The 25,532-nt window shown below is 40.2% G+C and overlaps 1 protein-coding gene across 1 annotated transcript in view; it reads left to right on the forward strand.

The window, feature by feature from the left end:
- Nucleotides 1-23,308, forward strand: part of SLC9A2 (solute carrier family 9 member A2) — a 37,194-nt gene extending 13,886 nt beyond the window's left edge. The window contains exons 4-12 of the mRNA XM_054163067.1: nt 5,060-5,277; nt 6,611-6,813; nt 10,728-10,817; nt 12,289-12,359; nt 13,639-13,800; nt 14,384-14,480; nt 15,447-15,578; nt 19,344-19,434; nt 22,349-23,308. Coding sequence (XP_054019042.1) covers nt 5,060-5,277; nt 6,611-6,813; nt 10,728-10,817; nt 12,289-12,359; nt 13,639-13,800; nt 14,384-14,480; nt 15,447-15,578; nt 19,344-19,434; nt 22,349-22,719 — 1,435 coding nt within the window. The 3' untranslated portion in view covers nt 22,720-23,308. The remainder of the gene's footprint in view (nt 1-5,059; nt 5,278-6,610; nt 6,814-10,727; nt 10,818-12,288; nt 12,360-13,638; nt 13,801-14,383; nt 14,481-15,446; nt 15,579-19,343; nt 19,435-22,348) is intronic.
- The last annotated feature ends 2,224 nt before the right edge of the window (nt 23,309-25,532 follow it).

Genomic DNA, 25,532 nt, shown 5'->3' on the forward strand with positions numbered 1-25,532 from the left:
ATTTTACTCTGTGGCGCACTGCAACATGCACCAAAATTGAGTTCCCTGTCATTTTCTGCAGCAAATGGCTCATGGCACAATTACTTGCATCTGACTTCAAATCAGCCCTCCTTTGAGCATGCAGTTGGACCAAGTGACCTTGGAGTGTCCCTTAGAACCTGGATTATTCATTCATGGCTTCTGTAGGCCATTTATTGTTCAGACTACAGGGAGTAATTGTCTGATCTCACCTTGTTCACCCATATCATTGTGAGTCTGTTAAACTACTGATTCCCACTTCCTTCATAACCAGGTTCATAAAGATACTCAGTGAGACCTTGTAGTTATGTGCTGTACCCACCCACCCCCCTACACCACTTTAACAGGAGGACACGAGCAGGAACGTACAGTGTTATCAAATAAATAAGTTACGTACACAGACTGGCTCATTTTTGTGCGAGCAAGGAATTCACTGGCAGAGGAACAGAGGGAAATGAAAGGTGCTTGTCCCTCTTTTGATAAGTCTGTGTACTCTTCACGAGGACAAATAATTCTTGAAGCATCCATGTAGAACCCCTACATCAAGTTAACTGGATGAAGTAGCAAATGGACTGAACGATGTCCCTGTGAGCTGCAGTGAGAAACTCCTCTTCAGAAGTAGAAAAAAGAGCTGCTTCTGTAATTAGAGGCAAGCTTGAATCAGGATCACAGGTGTAAAACATACTGATGTGAATCTGAACTGCACTTGCTTGGTTCCATTTGTAATTATAATGCTGCATTTTCCTGCTGACAGATTTCTCATAAAGGCTGTGAAGCAGCAGAACTATTTACATATGTTCCTTTTTTTTTGTTTTGTTTTGTTTTTATTTTATTTATTATTTATTATTTGATTTTTGTTTTGTTTTATTTTGTTTTTATTATTATTGTGATTATTTTGATTTATGTTATTATTCTTATGTATTTATTTTATTTTATTATTATTTATTTTGGTTTTATTTTTTGGTTTTGTTTTGTTTTTATTAGGGTTGGGTTTGTTTTTATTTTATTATTTCTTTTATTTGCTTTTATTTTGTTTTAGTTTGGTTTGGTTTGGTTTGGTTTGCTTGTTTGTTTTGGGTTTTGTTTTGTTTTGTTTTTCCAACAGTGAATTATCAGGCTGAAAGGATGAAACATTGAAAGGACTGTAAATTTAATAGGTCAAGGAAACTTGAGGATTGAACTTAGTGGCCTAGTTTATTGCAGTCATGACAGAAACTGTTCTGTTTGTACAGGAGGACTTTTGTTCTTCAGAAGCACAGAAAGTTGCAGATCAATTGCAATAAACTGTTGGGTTTTTTTCTCCCCTTCTTGACCTCAGGTCACAGAAATGGCAGCCAGAATTGATATAGTTGCATAAGAAATATAAAATAAACCACACTTAAGCTTTTGCTTTCATTATTGTGACAGTAAAAATTAATTTGAGAAGAACATATTATATTAATGTGCATAAAACCTTGCCTATTCAAAAAAAATAATTCATACTAAATTCTAACACTGTATTGACTTGTTTTCGAGTTAAAGAGATTTCAACAGGTTTTTTCCTAACATAAATAAGTACTCTGAAGAGATAACATATTCATAAAGTAAGCATTGGTTAGCTGTGGAATATTATTGACCCAAAGAGTAACAAATAAAGGGCAGCACTATTTTTATACTGGTGAACCAACACAATTAGTCAACACTAATTGAATGAATGCAAAATGTGTGGTCCCTTTAAATTCTAGTGGTTAAGCATAGTAGGTGTTTTAAGTTACATCCTGCAAAGATCCTGATTAATCTGGTGACAGATTCTTATCAGACATCTATTTACAGTCTCTCCATTACCTCAGGATCCAAAAACAAACTGTGTCCAGAGCACACTTTCTTATTACCCCCAGCTGCAGGGCTTTCCTGAATGGCTATAATCATGAAAGCTATTTATTTTTTAAAAGGCAATAAATAGTACTACAGTGTTTTATTGTGTTTTTGAGGCAGACCTGACAGCCCCAATGCTTTGGGCAATAAGTTGCAGCTTTGAGACTCTAAAATGACTGTGGCTCTAGAATTGGCTGTTTTGCAGCCTTCCACAACATTCTTGTTATATTACATTTGGTACCTTTGCACGTGCCAGCTCCACTGTGTGCACCAGCAGCTGGAGGTATCTGGGGTACCTTGGACTTGTTATACTTGTGCAGATAAGCAGTGCTTGCACAGAAGGACTGTCACAATTCACGATACAACTTGAAATATTTGCAGGTCTGTCACTGCAGACTGCAGCTTGTGAAGAGCTGCACAAGAGTTTGCCACTTAATATGAGACTTCTGGAGGATGAAAAATGTTATTCATATACATTTTTAAGGTTGACCACCAGAGCTATGTGAAAACTGAAGAAGCTAAGAATGTTTCCATTCTTAGGGCTGGATGCATGTCATCACCAAGTCATCATTCTTTGTCAAGATAAAAGCCTCATATATGGCCCAGGTCCCTCTTCCACTTTCTTCCCAAGATAAGCAGGCACATATGTTAGTGCTATCTGTAGTGACAGTCCCCATTCAGGGCAACTGTGAGATCAGGACAAGGAAAAGAACTGTGAAGAACATCAGCAGTCTGACAGTATTGGTAAAAATGCAGGACCTCCGTTGCCCCAATCACATACTCAGACTAGAAAAGTTACCTAAACTACTGAGTGTTGTAGGGAGGAAGTTTGCATGCTTATTCTTCCATGGTGGATCCCATGAAACCATGATAAGCTTTGCTTCCCAGATGGCATGCTACTCTTGGGCCACAGAGATTCTTTCTGTTGGCTGTGGTGAAATCAGCTGGCAATAAGGAAAGAGCTGACAGTTATGTTAGTGCTAAATGCAAATAGTGGTCTGGGATAGTTTTATTCAAGTTTTCCTTCTTAGTCTTGGAGTTTGCTTGGGCTGGAGCAAGTTTTTATGCGGTAATGGTCATTTTACTACATCTGCCTCTCCATCACAAAGTACAGGTGAAAAATGCAAGGTGAAGGCCAGGTTAGGACACATGTTCTGCTAGCAGACCCTCTCCACCTGTATTTGTAAGCCTGTACCTGCTGCATTCTGCTGCATGTGTCCCCAAATCAGACCTTCTTCCCTGGGTTTTAATCACTATCATGTGCCTGCAGAGGCTGTGCTGCTGGATAGACATCAGTAAAGTATGCTGTGTCTTTTCCCAGTGTCCAGGTGTCCTCTCAGGTTTGTCTCTCAAAAGTAATGCTGTCTAGTCACTTTGGGTATGTGGATGTGTTGGTGGGGTCAGAGATCTAAAACTATGTTTCAGATCTTGGCTATTGTCTTCCAAAACAAGCCATGCTGACTCCACATAAGAGAAGGAAATTCTGGACAAAACTGACTGTACTTATTTAGGAGAAACACATTCAGTCTGTTAGAGACTAAAGATTCAACTGCTGCTATAGACAGTCTCTTGCAAAACACTAAGAAAGTTTACGATGTCAAAGTCCTTCTGAAGTTTCTGCTGCTTCTGGGATTCCACTTTGTGCTTTGAAATATATATATACTTTAAATCCCTTCTTTTAGAATAAAGAACTTAGATGTGCATTCATAATGTCAGTGAGCTTTTTCTGAGCTCTCAGTCTGCCTTTCCATTTACACTCACATTCAGGGATGTTTGAGGTATTCAGAGATGGGGCTCTTGTCTTGGAAACAGGACATGCTCAGCAGAAGACTTCCTGCAGTGGGATCTCCATGAGACAGGGGAAAGTGTTCTTCAGCTTTTTCCAAAGACATGCTGGTAAACCTACCATCCACCTCTGCAACAGAGAGAAGTGTGGAGATTTCAGTAAGAAGAGATATTCCCCATGTTGGCAAAAAAAAGTAAACTGAGAGCCTGAGGGAACTGGGGTAAATAACCATAGGACAAGTCCTCATGGGCTATATTCAGAAAGACATGGTTTCACTGAGAACCCAGGCATGGGTATGTAAAATTTTTTAACTGGGAAATCAGAGAAGACATGGTTTTGCCCTAGACAATAGAATCAGGAGTGACAGCTATTTCACAGTTCCCTTATCTTAGTTGCCCATGCTGATAATTACTAGACAATTCAGACTATGCTTCCCTACACTGAGGTATCACTTTGAGGTTAGCCTCCAGTCAGCTCTGCTAACTGTCCTTAAACTTGTAAGCTTTGTAGGTAAGTGGTCCTCAGCCATCCCTGCATCATTGGCAACCATGGTGAGCAAGTGGTATACAGCTAGTAATGTAATTCTTTACCCTTCTTACTAATTAAGAAACTCTGTTTACTAAACATACTCAAAGCATGGACCTGTAGGTGTATTTACAGTAAGCCATATCTCCTATCAGCTGAGATACCCATTTCATTAATCGAAGGCTATTTAAATGTGCAACAGCACCAGTGTGATTTGTGGTGGTGTTTATCTCCTGTTCAGTCCCATGCACAGGCAAAGTAAGCAGTGGCCAGTAGTGGTGGAAGATGATAAACTGTAGCCTTGCTGCTTACTTTGCCTGGAAAGGAGAGCTGGCTACCATCACTGCCATTGAGGAGGGCAATTGTTTGGTAAGACAACCACTGGTGGAAAGGGAGGGAAGCCCTACTCCAGGACATACAGTTGCCACCCTGTTTGATGTCCTCTATCAGGAATTGAAGCAGCAATTGTATTTTTCTAGAGCTGCCTCTGGCTCTCTGCAGCTCTGCCTTTTTCAAAACGGAGTTTGAGTGACCTCTGCAGAGATCATGCAGATTCAATATGTGACAAATCTCCCTGTATACTTATGTCCTCTCAGACACCTCCCCACCATGGCAAAAACAAAACAAAACAAAATAAAACAGAACAACCAACCAAACAAAAAAACAACACCAAAAATCCCCAAAAAAACCTCATGCCCAAAGCTGTAGGTTCACCAAAGTCTATAAAATTCACATTGGTTATAGAATAAGTTACAGAATAAAATATTTTAAAGAGGATTATGGAAATGTGAATAATGTTCTGTGGAAATGAAGCCAATGAAATAATTTTTGTAAGAAATCATGTCAATGAAATATAGGATAATATTTGTCTTTCAGAATTACAGCTTGTGCCATGACTATGAATAAATATGTGGAGGAAAATGTTTCTCAGAAATCCTATACAACAATTAAGTATTTCATGAAGATGCTGAGCAGTGTCAGTGAGACCTTAATCTTCATCTTCATGGGAGTGTCTACAGTTGGGAAGAACCATGAGTGGAACTGGGCCTTCGTTAGCTTCACCCTCCTTTTCTGTTTAATCTGGAGGGCTCTGGGTAAGCAAGTCTCAGTCTATGTCTCAGTGTTCTTTACAAGTGAAACTTGTAAGTTTCAAGCAGAAAGTACCAAAGTTTAGACAAAGTCCCATCAGCTGGTCTTATCTGTGATATGTCTGATATCACTGAGTCAGCTTCCACCTTCCCCCAAGATAGAACTCAAAAATCACTTTTGTCCTGATCCTGCCCATCTACAGACAGAGGTATTCTGCTTATTATTCAGAATACATGTATTTAAGCAAATACTTATTTACAGAGAAGTTACTTTTGCTTAAAAAAAAGTCATTGCATACCAATTGAACAGGTTCTAAGTTTTTTTAATTTATGTTTTCTAGCTTCAGAATTTCCCCAGTCATATCCCTAAATACCATCCAAACAGGAAATTCTGTAGTCAAAATTCAGATATATATTGTGAAGAAAAAAAAATCCATAAGAAACTGACTGATCCTTCTTAGTTTGTAGTAACAAGTCTTTACCTTGAGATCTGAGTGCAGGCCATGCTTGTAGGTCTTAAACCTGTCCCTCACCCCAGTTTCATTTGCAATGATTATCTCTCCATGGCTAAAGACAGCTCATGCTCTCATCTGCCTCTGCACCCCTACTTCCAGCTCTGAAGTCTCTCTCCAGTTCATTAGTATAGACTACTTTCTCTTATGTACCTGCAGTGCCACAATTAATACCTTGTGCTGAAAAGCAGCTGAGCAGCCTAACTGCTCCCCACTTCCTGGCCCCAGAACTTGCTCCCTTCACCGGCCTTTATGCCTTTACTCCGCTTTACCACATCACTGGAACCTTTACCTTCAGTATAGCAGCATGCACTGACATCTTCTCCCTCCATCTCCAGTCCTGCATCCCTCATGTATGTGCAAATAAAATTATGTGAATAGGATTTTGCGGGATTCAAAGCATAGGTTGATGGCGGTGACAAGCCAAAGTGTTCAAAAGCACCTCAAATCCTATTTAAGAAACATCAGAAATCTTACTCTATACTGACACACAGATTTATTGCTCTTCTAAAGGTGCAGAATCTAACAGTTGTCTTGTGGAGATCAGTTAGCTGCTAGAGGTGCTCAATCCATGTGGTTAGCTCACTAAATATGTTTAAGGTGATGTCCTTTATCCATTTGCCTTTTTTTAATAGTGTTTTTGATAGGCTAAGTAACATTTAATTCCTTCAATAATATATAGGTAAGAAGGAAATAAAAGTGACTTAAACCAAATATTGGTATTGTGAGGGATTTCTGTATGATTTAATTTCCCTTTTTTTTTCTCTTCCTCTCTGAATTTTCTTTTGATGTGTTTGTTTTGGTTTGGTTTTGTTTTTTTCCTTCAGGTGTTTTTGTTCTGACTAAGATCATTAACTTGTTCCGGACAATTCCTCTCACTTTTAAGGACCAATTCATTATTGCCTATGGAGGCCTCCGAGGAGCTATTTGTTTTTCACTTGTATTTCTCCTTCCTCCTGCTGTGTTTCCCAGGAAGAAATTGTTCATCACTGCTGTTATTGTGGTGATATTCTTTACCGTCTTCATTCAGGTAATGCATTCCATCCTCTGGACTTCTTATTTCTCAGACAAGTTGTAAATGAGCAGTGGGTAAAACCCCGAATATCCTAATTTGTTGCAAGAAACATATTTGAAGATACTCTCCATGGTCACAGTTTATCAAAAAAAAAAAAAAAAAGTTATGCATATCACAGACAGGTATCAAAAGTATGACAGATAGTAAGCAGTTATGCTAATATGCAAGTAGTATTAAGCTTTTAATACCTAGTGAGGTTGGAATAGAGATAAAAAATGATCTGGGTACAGCTCCAGCACTAATTCCTTGTGAGAATATTTAAAGTTGGGCATTTACTCAGGAGTTCAGTGCTGAATATGGTATGCAGTGAGCTGGGAATGGAGAACACTGACAGTACTGAGAGGTCGAGTGTTTGAATCTGGTCATTAGGCAGTGGTGCTGCAAACCAGCTGAACATCCATCCAAAAGCATGTCGAAGAATGTGTAGAACTTGACTGTGGTGTTATCCTGGATGTGGAGTATGCTGGGTTGAGGCAGCCCCTCTCCCCACCACGGGCAGGAATAAAACACTCAGACAAACAGATTGCAAAAGTGATGAAAGTTTAAATAGAAAGCAGTGAATGTTACAGAGAACCCAAAGCGCAGTGACAAAGAAAGATCCCAAAGCAAACCCAGAGGCATCCCATTCCCACCTGAGGGTACACCCAAGACCCTCAGGGCTCCTTCTTCCCCCTCCCTCTGCTGGGCTAGTCTCAGCTGGCCAGGCCTGAGACTGTCCATTCCCCCATGGCCTTGGGCCTAGCCAGGCCCAAAGCCAGCAGACATCTCCCCCAGTTACCGGGTGACGGAGGAGGAAGAAAAGAGAAAGTGCCAGACCCCGCACTGGATCTTATAGTGGTGCAAAGAATTATGGTAGGAAATACACAATTTCCTGTGTCCATCCCTCTGGGCTGGACTTCTGGACACAGGAAGTGAACACACCAGGGGGGCACCCAGCTCAAACTGCAAACTGCCTGGCCAAGAGTGACCAAGTGAGAGGGAAGTGACTGAAAACAACATTTCATGCTTCTGTGATTCTGCGAGGTTAAGATTCTCAAATAAACACACCAGGCTCGTCATTATCTGGAGCAGTGACAGAGATTTGAGACTAGTAAAAGGAATTTGAAAAACATAAATATGTTTTCAGCCTGGCTTTCTCATGAATAAATGTGCTGTGGAAAGTAGCAAGTACCTGTGCCCATTCTTGGGAAAAGGGAAGAAGGTGGCTGGAGCAGTCAGAAGACAGTTACTTGACCTTGTCATGTGAGCTATGAAAACTGATTTTGAAGGACAGAGTACTTTAAAATATATAGGTAAACAGAATATGTTAGGAAATGCAACATGGTTTACCAAAGGGAAACCTGGTATCATTCCCTGATGAGGCAATCTATTTTCTAGAGTAATCTCATCTAACTTGACTACTGTAAAATCTTTGGGGGCAGGGCATACATAGGAGGTTGTTAGCTTAAATATTTATTAAACCAAAGTTTAGATTCACAGTAGGATGGTTGCAAAGTGCATGAGGAAGGAGCTGACAGTTTTTCCATTAAAGGGAAACAGAAGCGTATGGTTCTTTTGGCCAGAAACCACCTCTGGAGGTCTCTAGTCCAATCCCGTGCCCAAAGCAAGGCCAACCCTCGAAGCTAGATGGTGTTGCTCAGGGCCATGTCAAGCTGAGTCCTGAATATGTGTGTGGATGGAGATTTCCCAGCTTCTATGGGCATCTGCTTCAGTGTTTGACCACCCTGGTCAAAAATAGGCTGCCAAGATGTTATTAATGGAATTCCTCATGGATGATTCCTGGGGATGGTTTTATTTAATATTATTGTTAATGACTGTGGCACATAACTGTAGGAGTCTTTTCTTGAAGAGAGGCTTTGGAAGGTGTTTTCAGGATGACAAGATAGGGTATCATGTAGAAAGAAACAAATAACTGAGGGCCAATACGATAGAGTGAAATTTAACATTAATAAGTGCAAATTTTTTTTGCTGGGACTGTCTTAGTAGGGGGTTCTCTTATGAAATTGTGACCTTTCATTTGGAAACAAATAGGGAAAAAGACTCAGCTATACTAGTTGATAATGGGGTAGAATTAAAAACACTAATGCTGTGAGGACAGAAAGGTAAATCTGATCTCAAGATAGGTATTTCTATAGATTTCTGTAGATAGATATTTCCATCAGAGAACAGTGCCATATACTACAGTGATCATGGAACTAGTGAGCCTGTCATGTGAAAGTAGTCCAGGATGCCTTGGCCTCAGCAAAATGAAGAAGAAGAGGGACTGTAATTACTGTTTATATGAAGGAGTGAATACCAGAGGAGAAGGAACACTGTTTAAACTAAAAAGACAAATGTTGGCAGAAGAACAAAGTGGCACAAAGTGACCATGATGCAATTAAGAAGCAGCTTTCTAATTATCAGAACAATGAGGTTCAGGATGAGTGTTCCAGTATGAGCAATGGGGCAAAGAAACCTAACTACTTTTAAGATAAAGCTTGATTCATTTATTTAAAAAAATAAAAATTAGCTGGTTGTCTAGGACAGTAGGGACTAATCTTAACACCATGAGAGATCAATTCCTCTTCCCCTGTGCCAGTAAGCCTATACAAATAAACAAATTATGTCAGTTCTTCCACAAATAATTGTTCAAAACCATTATGTCATTCTAGGGTAGGCAGAGCTTTTTGTTCTTTCTCTGAAAGTAGTCAAGCAAGGACTGTATCTGCAGGTAGATGTCTCTGTATCATGACCTTGAATAGCAGTTTTATTGCTACTCTTGATACATCTTTGAGTTTCCATTTTGGAAACAATCACTAAAAATGAGGACTTCATACTTTTGCTTTGGAATGATTGGAGGATCTGTTTATTAATTCAGAAAACAAGGGAGGGTTTTTCTAATGCATAACAGAACTGAAAAAAAAATACTATGAATGGGGTGACATATTTCTGATGGAGTTTGTCGGATTGCCCCTCTTAGACCTCATAGCTCTAGGGAGCTGCTTCCTTCCTTTTGTTGCATTAGTGAACTCTATGTGTTGTCAAGGACTTCATAGTTAAATGCAAGACCTGCTGATCACAAGGGTGAATTCACTGTTAACAGTTATTGTGTAAGGCTGGATAGGATAGGATAGGATAGGATAGGATAGAATAGAATAGAATAGAATAGAATAGAATAGAATAGAATAGAATAGAATAGAATAGAATAGAATAGACCAGGTTGGAAGAGACCTTCAAGATCATCACGTCCAACCTATCAACCAATCCAACACCACCTAATCAACTAAACCATGGCACCAAGCACCCCATCAAGTCTCCTCCTGAACACCTCCAGTGATGGTGACTCCACCACCTCCCCAGGCAGCCCATTCCAATGGGCAATCACTCTCTCTGTATAGAACTTCTTCCTGACATCCAGCCTAAACCTCCCCTGGTGCAGCCTGAGACTGTGTCCTCTTGTTCTGGTGCTGGCTGCCTGGGAGACGAAACCAAGATCCGCCTGTCTACAACCTCCCTTCAGGTAGTTGTAGAGAGCAATAAGGTCACCCCTGAGTCTCCTCTTCTTCAGGTTAAGCAACCCCAGCTCCCTCAGCCTCTCCTCGTAGGGGTTGTGTTCCAAACCCCTCACCAACTTTGTTGCTCTTCTCTGGACTCGTTCCAGCAAGTCATCCTCCTTCCTAAACTGAGGGGCCCAGAACTGGACACAGGACTCAAATTTTGGGGTATTTGGATTTTGGGGTTAAGAAGGTGAAGGGGTATCCAGAACTAAAAATGTCTCTATAGCCATTTTCAAGGCTGACAGAGATGGAAAGGACTGAAAGGTTTTGCTTTTTCTTTATGGACAACCCCCTCAGAATTATTTAACTAATTTTTTTTTTCCTTATTCACAGGGAATAACAATTCGCCCACTGGTGGAGTTTCTTGATGTCAAAAGGTCAAATAAAAAGCAGCCTGCTGTCAGTGAAGAAATCTATAACAGGGTATGCTGCAGCTTCAGATAAAACCCTCATATAGATGAAATTCCTAGTGACTTTCAGTATACAGAGAGATACACACTCTTTGAGATATTTATTTTTTTTCATAGCTGTTATAAGCAACATAACTGTAAAGCTTACATTTAACCTTTGGCAATTACCAAAATTAGCATTATTATGTATCATTATTTTGGAGTCTTCACTTTCTTAATTGTTTGCCTTTTGAGGTAGATTAACTTCCTGTAGTTTGTTCTCACATGAGATACATATTATTTTAGAGTTTGGCAACATTAGGAAACCTTTACCACTTTAATTCCATTACATTTCATTTGAGTTAGTTTAATTTAAAAAATGTAAACTCCTCCTAAGCACACTCTTAAACTTACTTAATGTTCACATCATCAGCCTCCTTATGTATCTCCAATTATTCCAGTTTATTTGCCATACATGTTCTTGAATGTATTTCTCCTTGTAGCCTACTTGTGGCAGGTAGTTTGATATTCCAAAAATGGTAAGGGCCATATTCAGCATGGAAGTATGTCTAGATGTCCTCATAGCCTCCACTGAATTCTCTCCAGTAGTTCCTTGTCTCTCTTGAACTTGGAGCCCAGAACTGGAACACAATAATCCAGATGAGGCCTCACCAATGCAGAGTAGAAGAGCAGGAGAACCTCGCTTGACCTTGCTGGTCATACTGATCTTAATGCACCCCAGGATGCCATTGTCCCTCTTGGGACTTTCTTGCCCAGGTGCAGGACTCTACACTTGTCCTTGTTGAACTTCACTGAGTTCCTTTCTGCCCAACTCTCCAGCCTGTCCATGTCTTTGAGTTCCTGTTTTCAGAGCTTATCCTTTTAGAATTATCTACCAAGATTTCTCCTGCAATTTGAGAGACCCCTACTGTAGTACTTGAATTAAAAGCAAACTGATTCTCTATTTTGTAATTTATAATATGCAGAGGAATACTAGGTGATCAAGATGCTTTGAGATAAGGCTAGACCACAGTTCCATAAAACAGGAGCTCATTTCCTGAAGGTAGGTATCTCAGCTCTGTCCTGGACACCCTGAGGGGCTGGTGCTGATGTAGGGAGCTGCTGTCCAGTCAGGTGCTCTCCTCCACAAAGCCATACTTGTTTCACTGTCAGGCCTGGGGAAGTCCCTGCATAACTCCCAGGCATATCCCTGAGTGTTTAGGGAATTTAGAAGTGGTGAAAATATGAGAAAAACCTTCAGACTCAGGTAGATTGATTTTGAGGAAATTAGCAATATATTTCTGTCATTTTCGGGATGTGAGCTAAGGAAGCTCCAGTGAAACAAAACAGAGTTTGGCTCTCGGTTTGGTTAGACTGCGCTTAGCTAAATTGAATTGTCACCCTGAATTCTAGCTACACATTTCTGTTTTGAAGTTAGAAACTACTAATGCCTGAAGGCAATCAAAGTGATGTTTATATGTAATGAACTGATGTTTCCCTTTTAGTTCTTTGACCATGTGAAGACAGGAATTGAAGATGTGTGTGGACACTGGGGTCACAACTTTTGGAGAGATAAGTAAGAATGGCATTTAAATATCTTTGCTATGCAGGAGGAGCTGAACTGGCTCAGCAGCAACAAAGAAAGGCTGTTGTGCATCCTATTTAATTTTTAGCATTTTATTCTTGAAGGTGGATGGTTGTTTTTAGAACATGTGGGTTACAAGAGGAAAGTAGAAAAACATTGTCTTTTGAGTAAGCCACAAGCAAGCAGAACAAAATCTTCCAACTGGGAAGAAAGGCAACCCTCTGGTTCAAGAATAAAGTACCTTCTGAGGGTGTGTGTCCTCTCCCTAATCCTGACAATTTCAGAGCATTTCCTGTGTGGTTGATGAGCCTTTCATCCTGTCCACCTTTCCTCCTGCAAATTGTATGCATCTGTAGTGTTAAGTGAGGGGTTAGTTTCTTATTTGATGGAATATATACAAAAGCTTAAGGCCTTTCTCAAGAAAGATCAAGGCACTAGCTGGCACAAGGTGCATGAGAGATCCTAATATCAGGCAGCTCCGCAGTTCTTGATGATAACATTTAAGACTTTTGTGTCATTTAAGAATATTGCCACTGGCAATACCTGAATAATTCATGTTTTCACCTTATCTGCTGTGCTGTCAGGCACAGTGAGGGTGCTCTTCTGACAGATGCATGACATGGATAGAACTTTCCTTTGCTCAGCTTGGTTCTCCTCCAGTCTGTGTGAGACCTTTAATTAACAGATTACAGAGCAAAGAAGGGTCCCACCTCTTCATGACCTTTGGACCTGAACTGAAGAATAATTTCCGAAGGCAAATCACCAGAAGGCAAAATATTTTCTGACAAACAAAATTACCCGAGCTGTAATCAATATTTTTTCACCAAACATCCAAGAGGACTGCAATTGCATTAAAGGAGGGAGAACATCCAAAGTTTAACAAGAGCAAATTAAAATTTCAAAGAAAAAGCAGGTGGTGCAGATTTAGACCTTTTATTTGTTATTACAGTAAATATTTAATGTTCTCTTTGTCTCACTGAAAATGGAGAATTAAAAATAATGTTGTGGAATAACACAGAATATCTAAAAGTTGAAGGTTGCTGCTAGGGAGACTGTCCATTAACGTATTAATCAAAACACAGGTTAAAACTATCTGAAGCAAAGATGAACTTGACCCTTTTTCATGCTACTCAGCAGCAGGCTGTTAATAAGAACAGACGCATTCCAAGGGAATAAACTTCTTCACAATTGGATTAGGTACAGTATATTGGTTTTCCTTAACTATGCACAGTAAAAATTAACTGGTTGGGTTGCTTTGCCTCATGTACAGGTTTAAGAAGTTTGACAATAAATACTTGCGAAGACTTCTAATCCGGGAGAACCAGCCCAAATCCAGTATTGTTTCTTTATACAAGAAGCTGGAAATCAAACATGCTATTGAGATGGCAGAGAGTGGAATGATAAGTAAGGTCCCATCGTCAGTATCTCTCAGGTAAACAAGCAAACATTTTATTTGGGTCACATAACTTATTTCACCGCTAAGTCTGTAGGCAGGATGATCACTTTGACTTAGGACACTTTGTATCTAATGTCACATTAAAAGTAAATGGATACAACGCAAGACCGTTTTGCCTGCAGCTCAGACATGGAAGTGCCTGGTGGGCTGTGCTGGTGCAGACTATATAGTTTTACAAGGGCAGCTGCTCATAGGAACATTGATTTACCATGTAGAGCAGAGCTGGATTTGAATCACTGCCTGCCCATCTGCTGCAAATAGCTACAGGGAAAGCCTGAGGGAATTTTTGAATAGTACCTTAACCAATTCTTCATTTAAATGTAATTTATATCAAATCTTGGAGACTGAGTTTTGAGCCTTACCCAGTGACTCAAATGAGATTGAAATTTCCTTCCTGCACATTGTGTTTTCACCTGTTTCTCAGTTATTTTGAAACGTTCTTTCTAACTCTTTCCAAGGGAAATGGTTCAAATGTAATTCCCAACCATTAAAAAAAAAAAAAAAAGTAAAATTTTTTTTTCTCTTGTCCCTCTCTTGTCCCCTTTTCATCCTGCCACAGTGAATATCATGAAGGAAAGATAAAGCCGCTTTCACCCATTGAAATGGAAAACATGCGGGAAATACTAACAAAGAATCTCTACCAAATACGACATCGAGTAAGGACAAAGTTTTGCATACTTAAATATCCCACTACTCTTTCAATATACTGATTACTTTCCTAACATGTTGTCATGCCAGTACACCTGCTGTACCATAGCATAATAATTCATGCTGTTAGTTACTTCCATTGCCTATGAATCCTTCCCATTAAGGGTCTTGTGTGTTACCAACTGAGCCACGGGTGTGAGCTGCAATCCATGTCTTATTGTATGCACAGCAACACATTCACAGTCCTTTATGTAAATAGCTTTTTTGACCTTACAGTATCGATAAAGCTTAATGTTTTATCATATTACCTGCAATATACTTATGTAATTTAAAAAAGATCATAGGTGCACATTCAACTCAACACTGTCCACTTACATCAGTATTTTGGTCACTTCATGATGCAGGATCAGATTTCCCATTTGCCTCCAGCTGTGAAGTTATTTATATTAAAAGCAGAGGTGATGAGCTGGAAAAACAGTGACATACAAGCAAAAGGACATTTCATATTTACCCTCCTGTAGCTAAGTAGTTTAAATGCCTGAGCCCTTGGAAAACACTCAGAAGTGGAGCAAGCTTCAGCTTGCCGGAGGTAAAAATGACTTCCCTCTAGGTGACTCCTCTTATCACTTTCAAATGTGTCTCTTCCATTGACATATTGACTGAGCAAGTACAGTGTGGGGGTAAACACTACATTAAGCCAACTTTTTCCAATTTCTTTTTCATTATAAATATCAGCAGGTTAAAAAGAAAAAAGAAAACCAAACCAAAGAAGTGCTTGTGAAACACATGACTGAAAAAAAATGCTGGCATCATTACTGTTCTAGTTCTTAATCATCTGCGGTATGATTTGGTACACAAGGGTTTATGATGCTCATTAAAACATTCATGCAAAGAACCTGTTTGGCACTATGCACATAGTTCAATATATTTGACATTATGCTTTTCAGAATGTGACCACTGCTTTTATATTTCAGACAATGTCATACAACCGACACAGCCTGGCTGCAGATGCAAATGAAAAACAGGCCAAAGAAATTCTTATCCGGCGGCGGCACAGCCTTAGGGAGAGCCTGAGGAAAACGAACAGCCTGTCAAGAGAAAGACCGGTACTTGCATTTTGGGTGTTTTACAGAGAGCAGCTCTTTGTAGCTAAATGTCATGCAGAAAACAAAAATCTCCTGAAACACAGAAAAAAATTTGGAAGACACCTGCACATATAATGTCACATTTACACCCTGAGTTGCATACATGAGTCTCTTAATTTATCATAGAATAATAGAATCATTTTGGTTGGAAAAGATCTTTAAGATCAACCATTATTGTCTCTACTAAGCATGATGGTAAACCATGTTCCCTAGCACCACATCTTTGTGTCTTTTAAATGCCTCCATGGATGATGATTCAATCGTCTCCCTGGGAAGCCTGTTTCAGTGTTTGATAACTCTAAGTAAAGAAGTTTCTTTTAATATCCAGTCTAAACCTCCCTTGGTGCAACTTGAGGTCATTTCCTCTTGCCTTATCATTTTTCAGTAGGGAGAAGACACCAACATGCACCTTGCTGTTACCTCCTTTCAGGTAGTTGGAGAGAGCAATGATGTCTCCCTTCAGATGGACTAAACAACCCCAGTTATCTCTGCAGCTCCTTATAATACTTGCTCTCTAAACCCTTCACCAGCTTCCTTGCCTTTCTCTGGACAGGCTCAATGTCCTTCTTGTAGTGAGGGCCCCAACCAAAACTGAACACAATACTCAAGGTGTGGCCTCACCAGTGCTGAGTACAGGGGCATGATCATTTCCCTACTTCCCTGCTTGTCACACTATTCCTTCTACAGCCCAGGATGCTGCTGGCTTTCTTGGCCATCTGAGCACATTGCTGGCTCATGTTCGGCTAGCTGTTGATCAGCACCTCCACGTCTTTCTTTGCTGAGCAGCTTTCCAGCCACTCCCAGGTCCCATTGCATGGGGCTGTTGTGGTCTAAGTGCAGGACCCAGCCCTTGGTCTTTCTGAATCTCATGCATTGGGATCCATCAGTCCAGCTTGTCCAGGTCCCTCTGTACAGCCTTCCTGCCCTCAAGCAGATCAACATTTCTTCCCAGTTTAGTGTCATCTGCAGACCTACTGAGGGTATACTCAGTCCCTTCATCCAGATTATTGATAAGGTATTAAACAAGCCTGGCCTCAAAACAGAGCCCTGGGGAACCCCACTAGAGACTGGCTGCCAACTGGATTTAACTCCATTCACCACCAGTCTTTGAGCCTGGCCACTCATCCAAGCCATAAGCACCCAGGAGGATATTCTGGAGACAGTGTCAAATGCCTTACTGAAGTCCAAGTAAATAATGTCCACAGGCTTTCCCTCATCCACCAAGGAGGTCACCTTGTCATAGAAGGAAATCAGATTCATCAGATAGAATCTGCCCTTCATGAACTAATGCTGACTGGGCCTGATCCCCTTGTTGTCCTGCACATGCTGCATAATGTCACTCAAGACGATCTGCTCCATGGTCTTCCCTGTCACCAAGGTCAGACCAACCGGTCTGTAGTTCCCTTTTTGCCCTTCTTGGAGATGAGTGTCATGTTTGTCATTCTCCAGTTAGCTGTGACATCACCTGTTAGCCAGGACTGCCAGTAAATGGTGGAAAATGGCTTGGTGGGCACTTCCATCAGCTCCCAGTACTCTTGGCTGTATGCCATTTGGCCACATAGACTTGTGTATGTCTTAAGCGATACAGCAGATTGGATCATGGGGGCTTTATTCTGCTCTGTGTCTCTATCTGCCAGCTCAGAGGGCTGGGGCTGGGTATCCAGTGAACAATTGGTCCCACCACTAAAGAGTGAGGCAAAGAAGGTATTGAGTACATCAGCCTTTTCCTCATCCTTGATTAGTATATTTTCCCCTGCATGCAATAAAGGATGGGGAATATCCTTAGTTATCCTATTGTTGCTAATATATTTGCACAAATATTTACTGTCTTTCATAGATGAACCCAGAAAAATTTCTAGTTGGGCTTTGATCCTTCTCTTTTCTCCCTGCATAGACTCACAACAACTTTGTAGTCATCCTGAATGGCTTGCCTCTTATCCAAATACTTATCTCTCAGCACATGGGGACAACCTGTTCTGGTGCCTTTAAGACAATTTGTGTTGACCTCTTCAGCAAAGCTTCAGTCTTGTAGAATATGATAAGGGAGTAGGATCTGCTGCCATGATTTTATCTCATAAGAGCTGAATAGATTCTGTACACAGTGTACTTCTAATGGATGTCCAGTATTCTCTATTGGAATTTTGATGAAGCATGGATGATTGAGATAAAAAATAACTTTGAGATAGAAAAACAACTTACAGTATGCACCAAAATACAGGAAAGAGAACTTTCAATTGAGTTAGTCTGTGTGAGTTCTTACTTTGTGAAATGTTGTGAGCTCTTTAGTATTTATAAAGTGTAGTCAAGACTTCAGATTTTGACACAGAATAGCACTACAAGAATGGCATGATAATATTTGACCCTCTGAGGCAGTTCTGCAATACTTTCACTGTAAAATTCAGACCATATTTGAATGAAGCACAGTGATTCAGCAGGGAAGCTGATCCCCCAGATCATCTTTGCATTTCAGGTATCAGACAAATTAGCCATCCTATAAATACATATTTTCATTTTATAGAAATACTTTGTGACTGTTGTCTTCAGTGACACAGTTGTCCTTCAGCAGCTGAGGCTGGAAGCATGTCTCCAATAAGTGCTATATCTCATTTTTGATTATTACTGGGGCTACTGTGGTGTTGAGATAAGAAGTCTGTTACTGAAGGATTTTTTTGCCTTCTCAACCACAGTTACATATGTTGTCTTTGTGATATAATAATAAATTATTTACTTAGGTGGAATAATGAAGAGGTGCAGTAGGACTGAGATGTTTTTGGGCCAGAGCAAGACATAAGTGTCTGACAGTTGTTTAAAATACACAGGCTGTAACTTAAAAAATATTTATCCATTGGTAAGTCCACCACAGAGAGAAGCATAGTGGCCTTGAGCATCATGGTGATATCCAAAGAAGAAAAACTTCTCATTTCAAGGAAATAAATCTCCTTTCAGGTTTCATTTGCATATGCAACATGGAAGCAGAGGAAAACTGGTAGATTGTAAAGATTTTGGAAAAAATCTTTGTAAGAAATGGAAGAAAGGATGTCTTTGATAAACTTCTGAATTAAAAAAAAAGGAAAAAGAACCCTGTCTTGGAAAGTACTTCTCATATTCCAGGAAGTATGAGGTGTGCTCTGCTCCCAAGGACTTTAGAGCTTAGTCTTGGAAAAACAAAGATTTTATGCCTTGAACTGGTAAATGATCACGCGGGTGCCTAACTTCCCCATCAACTTTAGTGTGACTAGTCAACTGTGTAAAGTCATTTACATGTATAAAGCACTTGCAGGACCAGAATACAGATCAGTTCTTGTGCCCAAGCTTCAGTCTCAACCTGATTTTTGCAGGTGATTAGTAGAATTTTCAAACTGGAGGTGTGTGAAGTAGTGCCATGCTTGCAGTTTTTCCCTTCCCTAGGAAAACTTATACAGGTAAGGCTGAGGTTAGAGGGCATACATTTATTAACTTTCATCTCAGTGGGCATATCACTATGCTTTCCTTTGTTTAAGATTATTGAGATTACTCAGTCTTTACCTTAGTTGGCACAAACCTCAACCAGCAATCAGCATTAACTTGAGTGTATAGTAAAAGATCACGTATTAGCTAATCCCAAACTAGTATTCAGCTGTTTAACTACATAAAGATGTTCAAGCCTCAGTTGTATATCTTAACATGCATTATGCAGCTACTTTAATCTGCACTAACTTTACTTTTCTCATATTTCTTTGCACACAGGCTGCTGCAAATACAAAAAGATTCCTTTCACTTCCTAAAAACACTAAACTCCCAGAGAAACTACGAGTGAGAAATAAAACAAATTCCAGAGGTAATGAACATTTTTCAGATGTCTCTTACCGTGCTACAATCATTTTGTCTACATAGAAGGAAGGTTTTTCCAAGGATCTTTCCAGGGGTCTTGGAGCATTAAAAGCAATGGGTCCTAAAGGCTTTCTCAGTTTAAATACCATAGTGGCATAGTCCATGCAAGCAAGCAGCAGTCTGAAATACTTCTGCAGCAGAAACGCTGCTGTGTCTTTCTCTCCTTGTCTTTATTCCATAATGTCCAGATCTCTCTCTTGGATTATGAGCCTATTTAGTTTCTTTTCTCACTGGGGCCAATGTAGATGATACTGCTATGAGAACCAAATTGGAGAGGAAAATAAGGACACAAAGTCCTCTCAAAATGATGTGGTTTCTAACAAAAAATGACAGTTACGTTTTCCCCCCACCCTGCTCCAACTCACAAATGTTTTATACAGAGTTCTTGAATTCTAACACACACTCACACAAAATCATAGAATCAAAAAACTGTAGAATCAATAAGGTTGGGAAAGACCTCAGAGATCAAGTCCAACCTGTCACCCAACAGCTCATGACAAACTAAGCCATGGCTTCAAGTCCCACATCCAATCCCCTCTTGAACACCTCCAGGGACGGTGACTCTACCACCTCCCTGGGTAGGACATTCCAATGGCCAACAACTTTTTCTCTGAAGAACTTTCTCCTCACCTCAAGCCTAAAGTTTCCCTGGCGCAGCTTGAGACTGTGTCCTCTTGTTCTGGTGCTGGTTGCCTGGGAGAAGAGACCAACCTCCACCTGGCTACAACCTCCTTTCAGGTAGTTGTAGACAGCAATAAGGTCTCCCCTGAGCCTCCTCTTCTCCAGGCTAAACAACCCCAGCTCCCTTAGCCTCTCCTCAGAGGCCTTGTGCTTGAGGCCTCTCCCCAGCCTCGTTGCCCTTCTCTGGACACGTTCAAGAGTCTCAATGTCCTTCTTAAATTGAGGGGCCCAGAACTGGACACAGGACTCAAGGTGTGGACTAAACAGTGCTGAGTACAGGGGCACAATGACTTCCCTGTTCTGATGGCCACACTGTTCCTGATGCAGGCCAGGATGCCATCGGCTGCCTTGGCCACCTGGGCACAATGCTGGCTCATGTTCAGATGGCTGTCAACCAGTACCCCCAGATCCCTTTCTGCCTGGCTGCTCTCCAGCCACTCTGACTCCAGCCTGTAGCACTGCATGGGGTTGTTGTGACCGAAGTGCAGCACCTGGCACTTGGACTTGTTGAATGCCACCATGTGGAACTCTGCCCATCTGTCCAGCCTGTCAAGGTCCATGTGGATAACCCTTCTACACTTGAACAGATGAACACCTGCTCCCAACTTGGTTTCATCTGCAAATTTACTGATGATGGACTCAATCCCCTCATCCAGATCATCAGTAAAGATACTGAACAGGATGGGGCCCAGAACTGATCCCTGGGGGACACCACTAGTGACTGGCCTCCAGCTGGATTCACCACCACTCTCTAGGCATGGCCCTACAGCCAGTGCCTAAGCCAAATCTGGGGGAAGACAGCCATTTTGTGTGAAAACTTTGCCAAATTCTATATATTACTTTTGATTATTACTGGTTGCGCTACCATGTTTATGCCATGCTCAGAAGCGTTTCCTTTCACTGCAAGCAACCATTAAGATCTCTTGCTGGGAAGATTAAATCTCTGCACAGTCACTATAATGATCTGATTCCCAGTCCAGTCAGTTTCCCACCCTTACAAATTTATTTAGCAATAGACCATCGTTTTGCCTGCTAATAATTACATCTTTGCTTTCCTGAATGTAGGATGCCTTTTATTCTGTAGTTATGTCTGTGGAGGTCACCCGCTGTCACCCAGAATTAAAGAGGAAATGTGCCTCTGGATTATTCAACTGTCAAAAAATATATTATTTGACATACTTAAGGGGAAAAAGCCTGCAAACACAGTCCAATGCAGACGTTCCTTGATATATAATTATCTAAGTGAGTGGACAATTAAGTGGCAATATATTTTGTTGACCCCTTCCTCACTGTTTTAAAAGAAATAACATGTAGGCTACTAATGGAAGTTGTTCTTATGACAGTTGCACAATACACAGTTCTTTACTTTGATATATTTAAAATACCATATCTGACTTAAGTCTAAGAATTAATCTGAGCCAGTCATACATGATTATTAAAATGATTATCAAATGACTGAAGTGTGCAAGTTTCGATGAAGATGTTAATCCATTTGAAAGAAGCCTGCTGGGGAAAATATGCGCACTCATACACATCCAGAAAGTTTCCAGCTTGGTTTACCTGCTAGCCATCATTTAAGAGGATCCCCTAAATGATTATGCCAGCTTTCCTCTGACCATTTTCTTTCCTGTTGTGAGGGGGTGCAGGAGTCTGTAACACTTACAAGTTGTGACATTTGTGCATTTTCCTCTGTATCTTACATTCAGCTGTATTAAGGGTGGGATGTTTCCTCCTTTGTCTCTACATTGACCTTGGGTGACCCTTTGTTAGAAATAACTCTCAGGCTAGGTTTCATGGGATGTGAGGGTGAGAAATTTCCTTTTTTTATCCTGCTTGGATGTAAGTGGGGACTAGAGCTCAAATACCTCCAAGAGAGACAGGTTTTTCCATGTCCAGAGACAGAACTGAGGAAATGTCAAGTTGAACAGGGGAGCACTAAGCAACTGAGGAGCAGCTGAGTAGAGGTTTTCTAAAATCAATTTTGAGGGGAGGCATGTTTGTACTTCAGATCTGTCCTCTTTTGTGGCAGTTAGGTATCTATTATTGTGTCTAATCAGAAAAGCACTAAATTTAAGAAACATAGGGAAGTTTTCTTCTGTGGCTCGGTGTGCTTTTTTTCAAATATTCCTGAAACAGTAATATTTGCCACCTAAAATGTTAATTGTCTTTTCAATTAACAGTTGGAGACAGCAGTGACTCTGAGCTGGATGCCGCTACAACTGTGCTCAATCTAAGACCAAGAGCAGGGAAAATCTTGAGAGATCAGAGACTGAGACAGCAGAGGCCACTACCTGAGTTTATGGTGGAGTGGAAGAATGAAGTTGACGGGAGCCAGGATGGACAAGGAGAGCAGCAGGAGCCAAGCACCTTGCCCCAGCCATCCATTGGGTTCAGGCAGCCACTGCTGACAAGACCAAGATTTGGCACTTTGAGTAGGGAAGATTTGACTGCAGACCACGGGTCAGCAAGACCTATGCCACCACCACGATTAGTTAGGCAGGCATCACAAGGGGAAAGGCAGAGAAATAAGCCTGAGAACCAGCCATATTGAACATAACAATACAAGAACTACTGCTAATAACCATGGACATATCAAATTAGGATTCTAAACTATCTGATCAGACTATGGGATCCGTTAAAGTAAACAAACAGGCCTCAATGTGGATCTAACCACTTCCATTTGGATTGAAGTCTATGCCATTGACTAAATGAAAGGAATACTGGAACCAAAGACATAAAAAAATCTTAATCTCTTTTATGAATAACTTATGCCAATGCTTTAATTACATTATTTCCACTATTAAGATAGCATGGAAATGTGCCTTATCACGTTGTCTACTGTGGAACCAAGTCTCACAAGTTCAATGCCCAGTTATCATTGTTGAAAGTCCAGTGATGAATGGGTTCATTAAAAAAACTTTGTATCATTTCAGATTTTATTTATAATCAACTAATACTTGTTTTAACCAGAGCTTTAATATGAGTAACACTGAAAATTGCACAATGCACCTATCATATAGACTTTGTAAGAAGATTAAATATATTCCTGAAGCCCAGTTTGGTCAAAGAACTGTGATACAGAAAAAGAGGAAGAAAAGAAGAAACAAGCTGTAGGAGCAAAACTGCAAATGCAGTTTATAGAAAGGGACAAGACTTGCATAACTTGAATTTTTACTTTCTTAAGTGTTTGCAATATGTTACCTTTGAAAGGTACTAAAGATCACCAAAGAAAATATGAATTACCTTGATTTTCACTAATGTCAATGAGAGCTGAGAGCACCTAGAAGGACACCAGAAGCCCTAAAAGAAACAGATAAACAATATTCTTAGTCAAACTTGCTTTTTTGCACCTTCATTTCTTGGCTGCAGTGCAAGTACAGTAGTAGAATAGTTGCAGAGTGCTGCATGTAGATGAAGCAAGCAGTATCATTTGAGGAAGGGACCACTGAGACTCAAGAAAGCTCATTCACTTGTGTTTGTGACCTTGATCAACTTGGTTTAGTTTTTGTTTCTTCATCTGTAAAAGCAGAAAGATAATCTTTACTTTGTCTGAGCTATGCACTCCTAGGAGCAAAAATGTTCTGTTTAATTTGTTTGTACAGAAAAGTAGCACAGCAGGGCCCTGAAATCAGTTGAAGTCACTATGCACCTTAGCAACACCCATAAGAAACACAGATGTTTTCATCCTAGCATAAATGGCTGCCACTTGAATGCATATGTGAAGGGAGGGTGCATTAAAATAAATTATACTTAACTGTATAGCTCTTAGGAATTTGCACTTTCTGTCCCACTTAACCCGTCCTAAGTTTTGAGCTTGCCTTAGCACCAATGCACATTTCAGCACAATACAGAAATCATTTCCATTCTACTTGTTATAAAGTCAACAATTTTAATTGAAGAATGTACACTGTGAAATCATAACTTTTCTTTTTTCATTAGCACATTTCTAAAGCTGTGGGCAATAAGATTAATTTATTTTTCTTTTTTTTTTTTTCTTTTTCAAGCTTGTTTTGAAAAAAAAACTATTAAGAATCAGAATTTCCTTTTTAAATCACAGGGCAGACATATTTCAAAGATTCATGAATGGGGTTAATAAATTAGCTTTATAAATGAGGATTTAAGACTTTCCTTCTTCTAACAGCTTTTCCAAAATATTTATTTCATATATGTATTAAAAATGTCAAACCTTCCTAAAGCCTTTTATTGGCAAAGTGAGTCTTTCTTTCAGTCTTCCGTTCCAACTATGGAAGTTTCTGCATTGTATGAAATGCAAAGTCTAAGCTGCAGGGGCATGGGTATATGAACTCAAGAAATCTCAGTCAAATGTTTGTGGCTATTCTCAAGAAATTATTTTTGTGGAAGAAAATACTTAGCTATCCATTAATGATCATCTCTTTTTTAGAAGTAAAACTGGACTCAAAGCAAGCCAGCAAGCTTCAGAACCAAATTTCTGTTTGCCTTTCACAGGAAAGTATGTTTCATCAGTGAAATTGTCCATGCATTTTTGGGATCATGCTTGAATAAGAAAGAGGCCTTGAGTGTGGATTTCAGCTTTGAAACTGTGTCCTCCTTGCAGATCAGACTGATTAGATTGGGTGGTTTATATCAGGCCCATCTAAAACCTGACTAAATAAATGTGAAATGTTGCACATCAACATTGAGTTTTCCCCCTGTGAAGCTTTCTCATTCATGTGCTTGTAATGATCAAGCAATTGGCTTGTATGTGGGAAACTCCACCTTGTTTTCAAACAGTTACTGTATTTTATGGCATGGTTTTAAATAATGAATGCAGGTTTTGGGAACCTCACTGCTTTTCTGGTTGTCTCTTAGTGCATACTCAGATTATTGTTACTTAACGTGGGTACCATTTATCACAAGCACACCAGATTGGAGGTAGTTTTTATTAAATATGGTCTTTAGCTCTTGGTGCTTCAAAATACACTAACATGCTGTTACCTTTCCAACACACTTTGAGATTCACAGAATGCAAGCATCAAGGCAGATCTCTGACAGTCTGAAGCAGAACCACAAATCTCTTGGGACTCTTGACTCCTTGTAAGTGCTCTCTCCTGTCCTCTCTCCTGCTCCTCCCACCCTTTTCAGGCTCTTTTCCACTACTGCTGGGTCTAGACCTTCACCATCTTGGCAAACTGTTTTCCTGAGTGTTCTCCTTTTCAAGTAGCAATGACAGCAGTAGGTGACACAGGACGAATCCCCGGTAGCCCTTCTCATTCAACGCTGTCTGGTTTGGGTCAGAGGTTTGGCTTTTCCGTACTGAAAAAAAAACAACAACCAGCAACAAAACAACAACACAAAACCAAACCACAAAACCATACAAGAGCACTTTTTGCTCTTTCTAAAAGT

The sequence above is a fragment of the Dryobates pubescens genome, chromosome 7 (assembly GCF_014839835.1).
Source record: "Dryobates pubescens isolate bDryPub1 chromosome 7, bDryPub1.pri, whole genome shotgun sequence".
In the NCBI taxonomy this organism is placed as follows: Eukaryota; Metazoa; Chordata; class Aves; order Piciformes; family Picidae; genus Dryobates; species Dryobates pubescens.